Genomic DNA, 12,836 nt, shown 5'->3' with positions numbered 1-12,836 from the left:
TGAGAGAAGGAGGGGACACTCGTTAAGCTAACCACATGGGCCTGTCGGCCACAGGTGGGTGCCCGCGCCCAAGGGTCTGCAGTTGCCACTGTGGCCCCCCAGCTCCCACTGGACAGTCCCTGCAGACACCAGATCTCCTTCTGATAGGAGCCGAGTGGGTCAGGGAGGCTTACACGCAGAGAAGGGCACAGATGAGTCACGCCCTGCGAATGTTCTAGTGGACCTGGCTTTTACATTTCGTGCTATCAGTCAGTCGTGTTGGATTCTGGTTTGTCCTGAGTTTAGTCAGGGGGAATCAGTCTACCAAAGGTGACCCAGCCCTCCCAGTTCCGGACATGCAGCCTGGAGCCTCTGACATCCGATCCATCCTATTTGTGTTCCTTCATCTCCAATAGGAGCTGCCAAATCCACGGGCCAGCCCTGGTCTTCCAACGTGGCTGGTCATGGGCAGCACAGGCTACATTCTGATTCCTCTGCTTATTTAAATACTTGTATCCCTTAGCAAACCGTGCCTCCAGGGCAAGCCAGTGTTTCATTCATCTTTGCAACTGCCAGTGCCCCTGGTGTGGAGCCTAAGCCTTTATAATCAGATTATTAAGGGCTAGTATGCGTGCCAGGCACTGAACGAAGAGTTCCACGAGACTTTCAAAATTCTCGAGACAACTTCTATTCCCATTTAATTGTGAGGAAACGGAAGCTTGCAGAGGTTAAGCCACTTGCCCAAGGCCACATGAACATGAACTGTGGAGCCGGCATTCAAAGGCAGGACGGCATGAACCGTAGCTGGTACTTTCTGCATCTCCTCCAGGTGCCCCGTTTAGTATGTGTCTGACAAACGTTGGATCATGTGTCTGAACAGGCAAGGTCTCCCCACCACAGGAGTGGGATGCCAGGCGGAAGGGGCCAAGTCTCTATGGGAAAGCCGTGGACATGTCTGCCAGACTCCCACTCCATCCCAAGTGCCTTGCACACTGAGCAGACGTCTAATAATGAATTTTAATTTAAAATCAGAACAGCTTCTGATGATCAAGAAATAAACCTGCACCCCACGTTCATTGTTTGGCATGCATTCAGAATCTAGCTTGACCATGGAAACCACAGGCAAATGTGGATTCAAGAACACTTTCATGGGACTGTACAGAGTTCAACTGAAGGCACCTCAGCTTGTCTTTGAAGGAGTAACAAAGTGGCAACATTTATATGGTTTCTTGCAATAACCATTGGCACTCCAATATAAAGCCCCCCCCCCTTTTTAAGAAAATATAAAGGCAGAAAACACAGTGTACTTCCCATGAAGGACTGGAAGGCATAGAGCCCTTCCTAGGCCCTTTGCCAGACCTGAGTCCAAAGTGCGGGCTCTGGCGCTCCCTGCAGGCCAGAGCCTCCCTCTGATGGGAGAAAAGGGAAACCCACGGTCAGAGAGTAGGCAAGGGTCCCAGGGTGGCAAGACCACTTTAGGTAGTTTTTAAACTTTTCTCTTTTCGCATGTCTTTCTGGAAAGGACAAACTCAGAGCTGAATTTTGCAGCTTCAGACATGAAGTGAAAGCCTCTCCAACACATGCTGCTCTAAAGAATAATTATATTTACGTTGTACAAGTGTTGGCTTCAGAAGGGAACTTGTCTAATCTCCCAAATGGCCAGGAATGAACTTTTGCTCCTGACAGCGTATATGACTAACTTGCTGTGGCAAACTTGCTTTGTTTTTTTTTTTCGGTACGCGGGCCTCTCACTGTTGTGGCCTCTCCCGTTGCGGAGCACAGGCTCCGGACGCGCAGGCTCAGCGGCCACGGCTCACGGGCCCAGCCGCCCCGCGGCATGTGGGATCTTCCCGGACCGGGACACGAACCCGTGTCCCCTGTATTGGCAGGCGGACTCTCAACAACTGAGCCACCAGGGAAGCCCCTATTTTTTTTTTTTTAAAGAGTAAGGTTGTCTTACATTTTAGGGCTTCTATTTAGGCCACTATGGTGTTATTTTTATGCCTGTTCTTGCAGAAGCACCCACAGCTGGTGGGAACTCGTACGAGGCAAGGACAAGTTTGCTCACAACCATCACAGCACTTGGGAGGGAAGGAGTGCGCCACCCCCAGTCTCCACCTGGGGACGCTGCTCTTGTGCTCACCTCACCTGCGGCCAGATGATCATGACCATGGGGCTTCCAGGGGCGCTTGCTCACCTGTGTCCTCTTGGCCATTTGGGCTGGTTGCTCCTGGCACCATCCTTCTTTCATCACAAGTACTTTTGTTGGACTTCTGTCCCCTGGACCTTTCCTCCATTCCATGGATCTTTACTGATGCTGTTGATGCTATAGTTAACACTACACCAAGCCCTGGGAAAAGAGAGATGCTTAGACACCACCCTTTCCTTGAAATGCTTACAGACCACCAGGTGTGAGACTCTTGTCTCTGGAAAGGTCACTCTTATGAGACGGTAGGCACATCAAACAGCATGAGAGACCAACATTCTTATGAATTTGCTGCTTCATGAAAGGCACAGCAGGAAATGGTCCTGTGGTTTGGGGAGTGGAGAAGCAAAGCGTGACAGGAAGCGCTCCAGCATTGCCATGGCCCCCACTCCAATCCCCCACACACACCACCACCTCGTGGTCCATACGAGCCTCTGGGGAATTTCCTGCCCCAGAGATCAGAGACCTGCCGCAGCCATAACTCTGGATCTCTGTTGCTTCGGGCTCCGGCAGCTTCAGACACCAAACTGCAATAACTACTGACCCATCCAAACAGCACAGTGAAAACGAATCCCACTAGCCCCTCCCACGACTGCCTCCCCTGATTTCTCCCAGCAAGAGTGAGAGTGAAATAGAACAAGCCAGAAGGGCCCTGAGCCATGAAGACCAAACTCAGCTTAGTCATACAGCAGGGGTAGGGAGTCATCCAGACACCCCCATCTTTCCATAAGCAGCAGCTCCTGGGAGGCACCAACACACTGTGGTCCCCGTCACGTGGCAGAGGAAAGGGGATGTGTGAAAGGAGGGAGTCTTGTTGGTGAAGTGTATCCATCCCAGGGAATGGTAGCCATGGTGATAGGCATGATGTGCCGTCTCTGTGTGGTTCTGGGAGGGTTTTGAAATCTTGCAGCATCTCTTCAGTCTCATTCTCACCCAAAGCAGCAACGAGATTCCCTTAGTGGGTGACGTTTGCCTGACTCTGCTCGCCTGCCTGTCTCCCCAGGTGGATAATGATACCATCACCTACTCCAACTTCCTCAAAGCAGCTGTTTCGAGTGGCATTATCAGCAGGAGGAAAGACCTCCACATTCACATCAGCTGCAAAATGCTCCAGAACACCTGGGTTAACACGATGTACATTGTTAATGACACCCTCGAGGTCAAGAACATACAATACAGCAATTTTGACGTGAACATTTCCTTTTATACATCCTCTTCATTCTTATATCCCGTGACCAGCAGCCCATACTATGTGGACCTGAATCAGGATTTGTACCTTCAGGCTGAAATCCTCCATTCTAACGCCTCCCTGGCCTTATTTGTGGACACCTGTGTGGCGTCACCATCTCCCAATGACTTTACATCTTTGACTTATGATCTCATCCGGAGCGGGTAAGGAGTGTCTTCATGGGGTGGACTTCAGCCTCTACCTGATAACTCACACACAGCCAGCCCAGAGCTCAAGGAAGGCAGACTGGGCTCCCAGTAGCTCCAGCTTAACCAGCCAGGCTGTCATCTCTGGGCATCTGGAGGACTGAGTGGCCATCAAGCAGGTTAACTATAAAGTAAAATTAGACCGAGTGACTAAACTCCAGGCAAGCCTTAATATTAAAAAGACATGCCTGTAGTGGGAAAACACTGATTTTGAAGCAGATGGAGGTTGGGATGCCAGCTCTGCCCCGTCCCAGCTGCATCGCTCTGGACAGGCAATAGCGTCTCTCTGAGCCAGTTTCTGCAGCCATCAAATGCGCGTAGTGAAGCCCATACATATCACAGCCTGTTGGAAGGATTAAACAAGAAGGAGGAGGTGGGGTGCCGCACAAAGAGCATGCCCAGCAGGTGGTCCACAAGGAAGGCTGTGAAGGCAGCAGGCGGTCCCCTGACCGCCACCCTCTGAGGAGGATGCCCAGCCCACGGGGTGGGTGGCTTGAGGAGGGCAGCGCCTTGCTGAGGGCTGACGGTGACTCCTCTCCTTCTCCAGGTGTGTGAAGGATGAAACCTACCGATCCTACCGCCAGCCCTCGCCCAACGTCCTCCGCTTCAAGTTCAGTTCCTTCCACTTCCTGAGCCGCTTCCCCTCCGTGTACCTGCAGTGCAAGATGGTCGTGTGCAGGGCGTACGACGCCTCGTCCCGCTGCAGCAGAGGCTGCATCGTGAGGGCCAAGAGGGGCGTGGGCTCCTACCAGGAGAAGGTGGATGTCGCCCTGGGACCCATCCACCTGCAGGTCCCGCATGCTGAGAAGAGGAGCCTGGGTAGGTGGCCATCACCCCACCCCGCCATCTGCCGGGGCCCAGGCCCATGAACCGTGGGGACTTGGGATGCTTCCGTGGGTGTCCCGTTTCCCCTCGAATAGGGTTCCTGTGCTACCCTGGGCGATATGAAGTGGAGCTAGACCTGGTTCTCACCTTCTTCCAAGAGCTTCTGGTCTCTGGGGGATGCGCATGTAGGGTGTGGTCAAGACAGTTCTCATGTGGGACACAGAACACCTGACGGTTTTACCCTCTGGGTTCTGAATACCCAACCTCACACTCCTCTTCTGTAAAACAAAAACGTTAATACTTACCTCTTAGGACTGTTGAGGGCGTTACACAAAGCACTGTTAGTTACACTGCTCTGGCCCCTGCCTGGTGTAAGTCACTGGCTGCAAAGAACGGTGATTTTGTTACTATCGTTACTGTCACCAACGTTAACAGTAATCATCACATTATTACTTATAATGATGGTGACAAACTGTAGCCCTGGGGAAGCACAGTCAGGGTCTGGGCAGGGCCGTGTGGGTCCAGGCAGGACTGGTTTATTCTCACGGCTCCCAGGGGTTGATCCTGGAAAAGCCATTTCATTTTCCCCATCTAGAACGGGGAGCAGATTTCCCACTGTGCTGTTCTGCTGTGCACGTGGGTGAGGAAATGTTTGCCGAGGGATTCCCATGATTTCTGGTCCAGACCGGGCCAGGTCGACAAATGTGGTGGCGGCGTTGGTGACAGGAGCAGATGCGGAGCAGCACTGGTCACAAATCCTCCCGCAGTCACAGGGCTTCACCCCACAGAGGATCTCTGACAGCTCGCTCCCCTCCAGGCCCAGATTCAGACCCTTCCCCAGAAGTCTGGCTGCTCCCAGGGTCTTTCCTCCCATGTGCAACATTCCCGGCATCTTTGGAAGCCCTATTATGTGCCAGGAGACAGAGAACTAAATACATCAAAATCCTTGCCCGGAGGAGCTTCCATTCCAGCGGGAGGGGACACAGTGCGGCCATAAGTCACCTGCATGGTACCCACCACGGGGGCTGGAGCTACAAGAGAGAAGGAAGGCAGGGCAGGGGGAGGGGCAAAGGCGGCCGATGATGACACTGCTCATGTCTCTCCTTTCCCTTCTCTTCCCACCGACACTGTGGTAGCTTAAGGCCGGTGTCCCTCTTGCTGGGACCTTTGTGCCCATTTCCCAAATGGGCTCAAATGCCCCAACTCACTCTCCTCCCATCCATCGGTAGCCTTCAGCCAGATATCTTATGCCAAAGCCCAGCTCTGACTTCCTGTTCACACACCTTCTTTGCTCCTGTTGGCCAACAAGACACTGTGAAATCTGCCAGGGCTGACACTCAGCTGCTCTTTGGGGTCTGACCTCAGTTTCCTGAAAGGCACTCTTTTCTCCCTTCTCTTCCCCGCCCACCAAACAGTTCTGATTGCCATCACCCTGCCCGGGGACCCCCGTCCTTACATCTCTCCCCTCTCCTTCCCAGACCAGCCAGAGGTTGACCTGGAAGAGGAGGCCAGCGCCCAGGGGAGCTACCACAGTGCCACCATCTTTGCTGGGGTCTTCCTGGTCGTGCTCTTGGCTGTAGCAGCCTTCACACTGGGGAGAAGCACCCGTGCTGCCCATGGCCAGCGTCTGAGCTCTAGGATGTGAAGCAGGAGGACACGCGCGGTGCTCAGACACAGGCCCCCATGCCCTGGAGCCCGTAAGAGGAGGGAAGAAACCAGCGTCCAGAGCTTGGCACACAGAGCACCCAACTCTGGCCCAGGTGCACAGTGATGGGTGGTGGAGGAGGGGGTGAGAAAGATGGGAGCAGGTTTTCCCAGAAACGCAGACTTGGTGCTGGGACAAAATGTCAGGCAAGCAGGTGCTGGAACCTAAAATCCCACGTGAGGCAGTGAGCCACACACTAGAAGCAGCAGCGCTTGTTCTAGATAGAATTTCTTTTCTGACTCTTTATGAACCAGCTTCTTTGGCCTGTGGTGTATATATTAGCCTTTTCTTATCATAGGACAAGCCAAATAAAGAAATTTTCAAAGCAAGTGTCGGTTTGGTCACTGTTTCCAGTGTCACATCTAAGCACTGATCCCTTCATGTGAGGTAGACAGGTAATGTGGGCTCCCACAAGGAGTGAGATAGGCCACGGGGCCCTGCCCTGTCGTGCCCCTGAGGCAGAGGAGAGTGTGGAGTGAGCAGTGGACAGATGGGGGTGAGACAGCTTCACTGCATCCTCCACACACAGCCCCTGGGGGTCTTCACGGGCAAGGCGGCTGTGATGGGCAGACAGCCATGCCCACATCAACCTGCTTCCCCTCCCTGGACCCATTACAGCCTCTGTACGCAGGGCATGGGAGGCAAAGTTGGGCACATTCTCTTCTTGTACGTGTCCTCGATGGAGCAGGTAGTTGTAGGAGGGCTGAGGTTGGCCCGAGGGTCCTGGGGTGGTGTCGAGCTTGGGGTGTGGGCTGAGAGGGTGAAATGTCAGGAGCTCATGGGGGAAACAGGACAGAAAACTCTCGACAGAGACCTGCAATGACCCTTGACATGTCGGCTCCCTCCCACATGGCCTCCCGTGAGGTGGGAAGTGTGGAGTAGACTTGGTGGAGGGTCAGGAAGTACAGGAAGTTGGAGCCTTTAACATCTGTGTGAAAGCATCTCCTGCTAGGTTGACAGGGGACCTGCTTGACACTGCTGCATGCGGTTGGCCATCTGACCACTAAAACCTGTCCCCTGTCCTTTGGCCACTGGAGCCTCATTTATATCACCCTGGTTTGGGAGGGGACCACTCACCCTTATTTTCCTGGGCCCTTCTTGGTTTGACACTGCTGCTCCTTGTCCTGAGAATTCCCTCTGTTCCCTGACTAACCAGGAGGGTTGGTCAACCTAAACTTTGGGCAGCAGGGCTAGCGGGGAGCTGGGGTCTAGGTTCCCATGACAACCACACCATGTAGCAGACAGGATGGAGAAGCAGGCAGGAGACCAGGCCAAAGTGCAGCAGCCAAGGTGGCTGTGGCTGCTACCTGCCTTGATCCCCCGGACACAGGATTTGGGAGACTGCCCGTTAGCTCAGGTTAGTGTCTGGTCTTTTTTTTTCTCTTTTCTGGTCTCTAGGGGCCAAGACCAGATGGGTGAGAAGACCTCAGGTTTTACTCAGGACTGGATCAAGACCCTGAGTTACAAAAGCATATGGGCCTTCATGACGTGTGTGTGTGTGTGTGTGTGTGTGCACGCACGCGCACACCTGGGGTGGACTGGGTAATGTCTTCCAGCACCATGTGAGGAGCTAGGTCAGCACCACTCATGGTCACTCTCCAGCGTGTGAGCACAGTGACATCTCTGCCTGCAGGAGAAGTGGAAAAGGGAAAGTGTCTAGTGGGGAAGGGTCCCTGGTGGCTGGAGTCACAGGACCCCGTTCTAACAGGATGTCCGTTTCAGGAAGAGATTCCTTGAAGGGAGGCTAGTCCTGCTTTGACTTCTCTGTGGAGGGAGGGTCTAGCTCAGAGAGAGAAGAAGCCATTTGGGTGTTGTCTGCCCTTTTCAGGAGGACCAGCTGGAAACTGCAAACGGGCTGCCTCTGCAAAGCCGTGGGCACGGAGCCCACCCTGGGGCTGCACTTTGCGGGAACGGAGAGCAGTCAGATGAGGCCCAGGGCTTTTCCTTGGACTTGTTCTCAGTTTGTAACTGCATCTGTAATGTGCCTGACTCTTTTCTCTAACACAGGGAAGCAGATTGACGTCACCCCTGGAGACAAAGGCTGCTGAACTGGAATTAGGTTTGGCTTGTAGTGGTTGGGGGGCAAAAGCTTATCGTTACCCTCTTCGGGTTTTATGCGGCAGGGCTGCGGCTTCAGTTGACAGAAGACAACTCAACAGGAGGAAAGCATACAAGTTTATTTAATGCAAGTTTTACATGACATGGGGAGAGACTTCATAAGAAATGAAAACCTCCCAAATTGGGAAACCTACTTGCTTTTATATGTGTTTCAACAAAGAGAAACAATGGTAGAAAAGTAATTACACTATGTGAGGAAGACAAGATAATTAGAATTATTTTATCAAGGTCTCTGTGTATAGAATTCTCTGGACTCAACTTTATGTCCTGATGATAAGAATGTTATTTCTGGGGCTTCCCTGGTGGCGCAGTGGATGAGAGTCCGCCTGCCGATGCAGGGGACACGGGTTCGTGTCCCGGTCCGGGAAGATCCCACATGCCGCAGAGCGGCTAGGCCCGTGAGCCATGGCCGCTGAGCCTGCGCGTCCGGAGCCTGTGCTCCGCAACGGGAGAGGCCACAACAGTGAGAGGCCCGCGTACCGCAAAAAAAAGAAAAAAAGAATGTTATTTCCTTCTGGCATAAGGAGTATGCATTTCAATGGCAACTTGTCTCCTGTTTTTAAGAAAATGAAAGAAGGTCAGAGTGCGCTGAGTGTGTTGTTGTTTTGGATTTGTCTTTTTTCAAGTGTCTTTAAGTCAAAACAGTTAATATGCCATATCAGCATGCTTTCTGGTGGCAAGTTCTGAATTCCTTCAGGGTAAACATGAAAACAGGTTCAATATTTTAAATAGGCTCAATTGTTTTAAAGCTAAGTCATTTCAAACTTTAGAGTCACTCAGGAGCCTCTCTGGTTGAGCTGGTGCAGGGCGGTGAGCTACAGTCCTCCCACTCCCAACTGTGATTCTTACAGAGTTGACTCACCAGTCACTTGGAGAAATGTCCCTTTGCCTTGGGGTAAAAACCTCCCTGAAATTCAGCACATGACTATATGGATAACATAGGGAAAAATCAAAAGCTCACATGGGTTCAAATAGAAAAGTAATGTTTCTAAGATCTGGAAACACTGATGACACAAAAATGGGCAATAGGTTGAAGCTCAGGGTCAACTGAGAGCTAGGAGCCGCCATGGCCTCCACTGACATGACCTGCTGGGAGGGCCAGGAGCTGGCCAACCACATGGGGACTGACGTGCATCCACCCACCCAACGACCACCAGCTAAGGGAGGCTGATGAAGATCTTCTGCTGGACCTGGGGCCCTGCTGTGGGAGATGGAAGGTGGACACAGTGCAGGCACTCCTGGATCTCTGACTAGATCTCCAACTAGATCTGCAGTATCTCTGCAGGAGATCCAGCTGGCCCAGGAAAGAGCTGTGAGGAGGTGACTGTGAAACCACTAGGACCAGGAGAGGAGAGTGTGGGGACGGAGGATGGGGAGAGGGCTGTGGGAGACACAGAGATCATGAAGATATCCCACTCCAAATGGACCTGCAAAACCAAATGACAACACATTTATTGAAGGAAATGCTAAGCATGTTGGCCAAGGAAATCAACAATTGGCACAGAAGTTTACTCTGGATTAGTGTGTTTGGGGAGATTGTTTTTTGTTTTTTGTTTTGCCTCATGTGTCTAAATGACCAACTTTATTTAATCAGTGACAAGTTTCCTCAAAGGTATTCTAAAAGCCATTTGGCTCTTTTATGTTTATTTTTTTATAATTTTATTTATTTTTTTAAACAGCAGGTTCTTATTAGTTATCCGTTTTATACATATTGGTGTATATATGTCAATCCCAATAAACTGGGAGATTGAGATTATTTTTAATGATGTGAAATTTACATAACATAAAATGAACCATTTCAAGGGTACTTCAGTGGAGTTTGGTATAATCACCGTGTTGTACAGCCACCAAGTCTATCTAGGTCCAACGCATTTTCATCGGCCCTAAATGAAGCCCACAACATAAATGGTCATCTCTTTTCCCCTCCATCCTGTTGGAAGACTGACACTACCTTGCAACCATCCATCTGCTTCTGTCTCTATGGATTTACCTCATCACTCCAGATTAATTTTTAAGAACACTCCTGCAAAGACTGTAATAGGAATCTTGAAGGAGATCAATGGTATCATTGAAGGCATAACTTCTGATATTTAAAAAATAATAATTTATTTTGAAATAATTTCAAAGCCATATGGGCAAGAATCTTCAACAAAATGTTAGTATATTGAATCCAACAGTGTATACACACAATCATGTGGGATTTCTTATGGGTACATAAGGCTGGTTGAACATGCAAAAGTCAATTATTGTAATCCAGCACATCAATAGGGTGAAAAAGAAAAACCACATGATCGTAACAATATATGCATGAAAACATTTGACAAAATTCAACTCATTCGTCATCAATATTCAGGGTAAAATAGGAATAGAGGGAAATTTCCTCAACTTCATAAAGAATATGCATAAAAACCCCATAGCAGGCATCATACCTACCGTTGAGAAATTCAAATCTTCCCATGAATATCTGGTATAGGGCAAGTATATTCCCTCTCACCACTCCTTTTCAACATCATACTGGAAAGTTTTGCTTCCAGTATGCAATAAGGCAAAGAAAGTAAGTAAAAAGTATTCAGATTGGTAAGGAAGAGATAAACTTTGTTCACAGATGACATGATCATCTCTTAGAGAATATGAAAGAACTGTTAAGAAATAAAAAACCTCTTGGAAGTAATGCATGATTATACCAAGGCTGCAGAATAAAAAGGTTAATATACAAAAGTCAATTGCTTGCCTATATATTAGCAATGAACAAACAAAATTTGAAGTAAAAAACACAATATAATTTACATTAGCACCCCAAAAGTGAAATGCTTAGGTTTTTTTTTTTTTTTTTTTTTTTTTTTTTGCGGTATGCGGGCCTCTCACTTCTGTGGCCTCTCCCGCTGCGGAGCACAGGCTCCGGACGCGCAGGCCCAGCGGCCATGGCTCACGGGCCCAGACACTCCGCGGCATGTGGGATCTTCCCGGACCGGGGCACGAACCCGCGTCCCCTGCATCGGCAGGCGGACTCCCAACCACTGCGCCACCAGGGAAGCCCGAAATGCTTAGGTTTTAATCAAACAAAATTTTTACGTGATCTACATGAGAAAAACTACAAAACTCTTTTGAATTAAATCAAAGGATAGCTAAGTGAATGGAGAGATAATCCATGTTCATGGGCAGGAAGACTCAATATTGTCAAGATTTTAGTTCTTCCCAAATTTATCTATAAATTCAATGCAATCCCATTCAAAATCCCAGCAAGTTATTTTGTAGGTATGGACAAGCTGACTGAAAACTTTATATGTGGAGGCAAATGACACAAAATAGACAAAAAAATATTGAAGGAGAAGAACAAAATTGGAAGACTGACACTATCTGACTTCAAAATTTCTATAATGCTGCAGTTGTCAAGGCAGCATGAACAACTCATACAGCTTAATATTTTTTAAAAAGCTCAATCAAAAAATGGGCAGAAGACCGAAATTTCTCCAAAGAAGACACACAGATGGCCAACAGGCACATGAAAAGATAATCAATATCACTAATTATTAGAGAAATGCAAATCAAAACCACAATGAGGTATCACCTCACACCAGTCAGAATGGCCATAGTTTAAAAGCCTACAAATAGCAAATGCTGGAGAGGGTGTGGAGAAAATGGAACCCGCCTACACTGTTGGTGGGAATGTAAATGGGTGCTGCCACTGTGGAGAGCTGAATGGAAGTTACTTAAAAACCAAAAATAGTGTTAACATATGATCCAGAAATCCCACTCCTAGGAATAAATCTGGAGAAAACTCTAATTCAAAAAGATACATGCACCCCAATGTTCATAGCAGCACTGTTTACAATAGCCAAGACATGGAAGCAACCTAAATGCCCATTGACTGATGAATGGATAAAGAAGATGTGGTATATATATATATATATATATATATATATATATATATATATATATATATATATATATATATAATGGAATACTACTCAGCCATAAAAAAGAATGAAATAGTGTCATTTGCAGTAATGTGGATGGACCCAGAGATTATCACATTAAGTGAAGTAAGTCAGACAGAGAAAGACAAATATCATATGATATCACTTATATGTGGAATCTAATCATGTATCTTGGTATTTACACAAAAGAATTGAAAACTTATGTTCACACAAAAATCTGCACTCGAATGTTATGCAGCTTTATTAATAATTGTCAAAACTCAGAAGCAGCCAAGACGTCCTTTGGTAGGTGAATGAGTCAATAAAATGTAGTACATCCAGGAATGGAACATTCTCCAGCACTAAAAAGAAATGAGCTATCAAACCATGAAAAGGGACTTCCCTGGTAGTGCAGAGGCTAAGAATTCACCTGCTAATGCAGGGGACATGGGTTCAATCCCTGGTCTGGGAAGATTCCACATGATATGGAGCAACTAAGCCCATGCACCACAATTACTGAGCCTGTGCTCTAGAGTCCATGAGCCACAACTACTGAAGCTCGCATGCCACAACTAGTGAGTCCATGTGCTGCAACTACTGAAGCCTGTGCACCTAGAGCCCGTGCTCCACAATAAGAGAAGCTACCACAATG

General features: G+C 48.8%; 1 protein-coding gene across 11 annotated transcripts in view; it reads left to right on the top strand.

The window, feature by feature from the left end:
• Positions 1-6,468, top strand: part of DMBT1 (deleted in malignant brain tumors 1) — a gene marked incomplete at its 5' end in the record, with an annotated part of 111,249 nt that extends 104,781 nt beyond the window's left edge. For all 11 annotated transcript variants that reach the window (XM_081240045.1, XM_081240044.1, XM_081240046.1 and 8 more), the window contains 3 exons: positions 3,189-3,577; positions 4,167-4,438; positions 5,923-6,468. In XM_081240045.1, coding sequence (XP_081096171.1) covers positions 3,189-3,577; positions 4,167-4,438; positions 5,923-6,089 — 828 coding nt within the window. In that variant the 3' untranslated portion in view covers positions 6,090-6,468. The remainder of the gene's footprint in view (positions 1-3,188; positions 3,578-4,166; positions 4,439-5,922) is intronic.
• Between the last annotated feature and the right edge of the window lie 6,368 nt (positions 6,469-12,836).

The sequence above is a fragment of the Mesoplodon bidens genome (assembly GCF_964165515.1).
Source record: "Mesoplodon bidens genome assembly, chromosome: 1".
In the NCBI taxonomy this organism is placed as follows: domain Eukaryota; kingdom Metazoa; phylum Chordata; class Mammalia; order Artiodactyla; family Ziphiidae; genus Mesoplodon; species Mesoplodon bidens.
The sequence above is the reverse complement of the archived record's forward strand: the minus strand, read 5'-3'. Positions and strand labels throughout refer to the sequence as shown.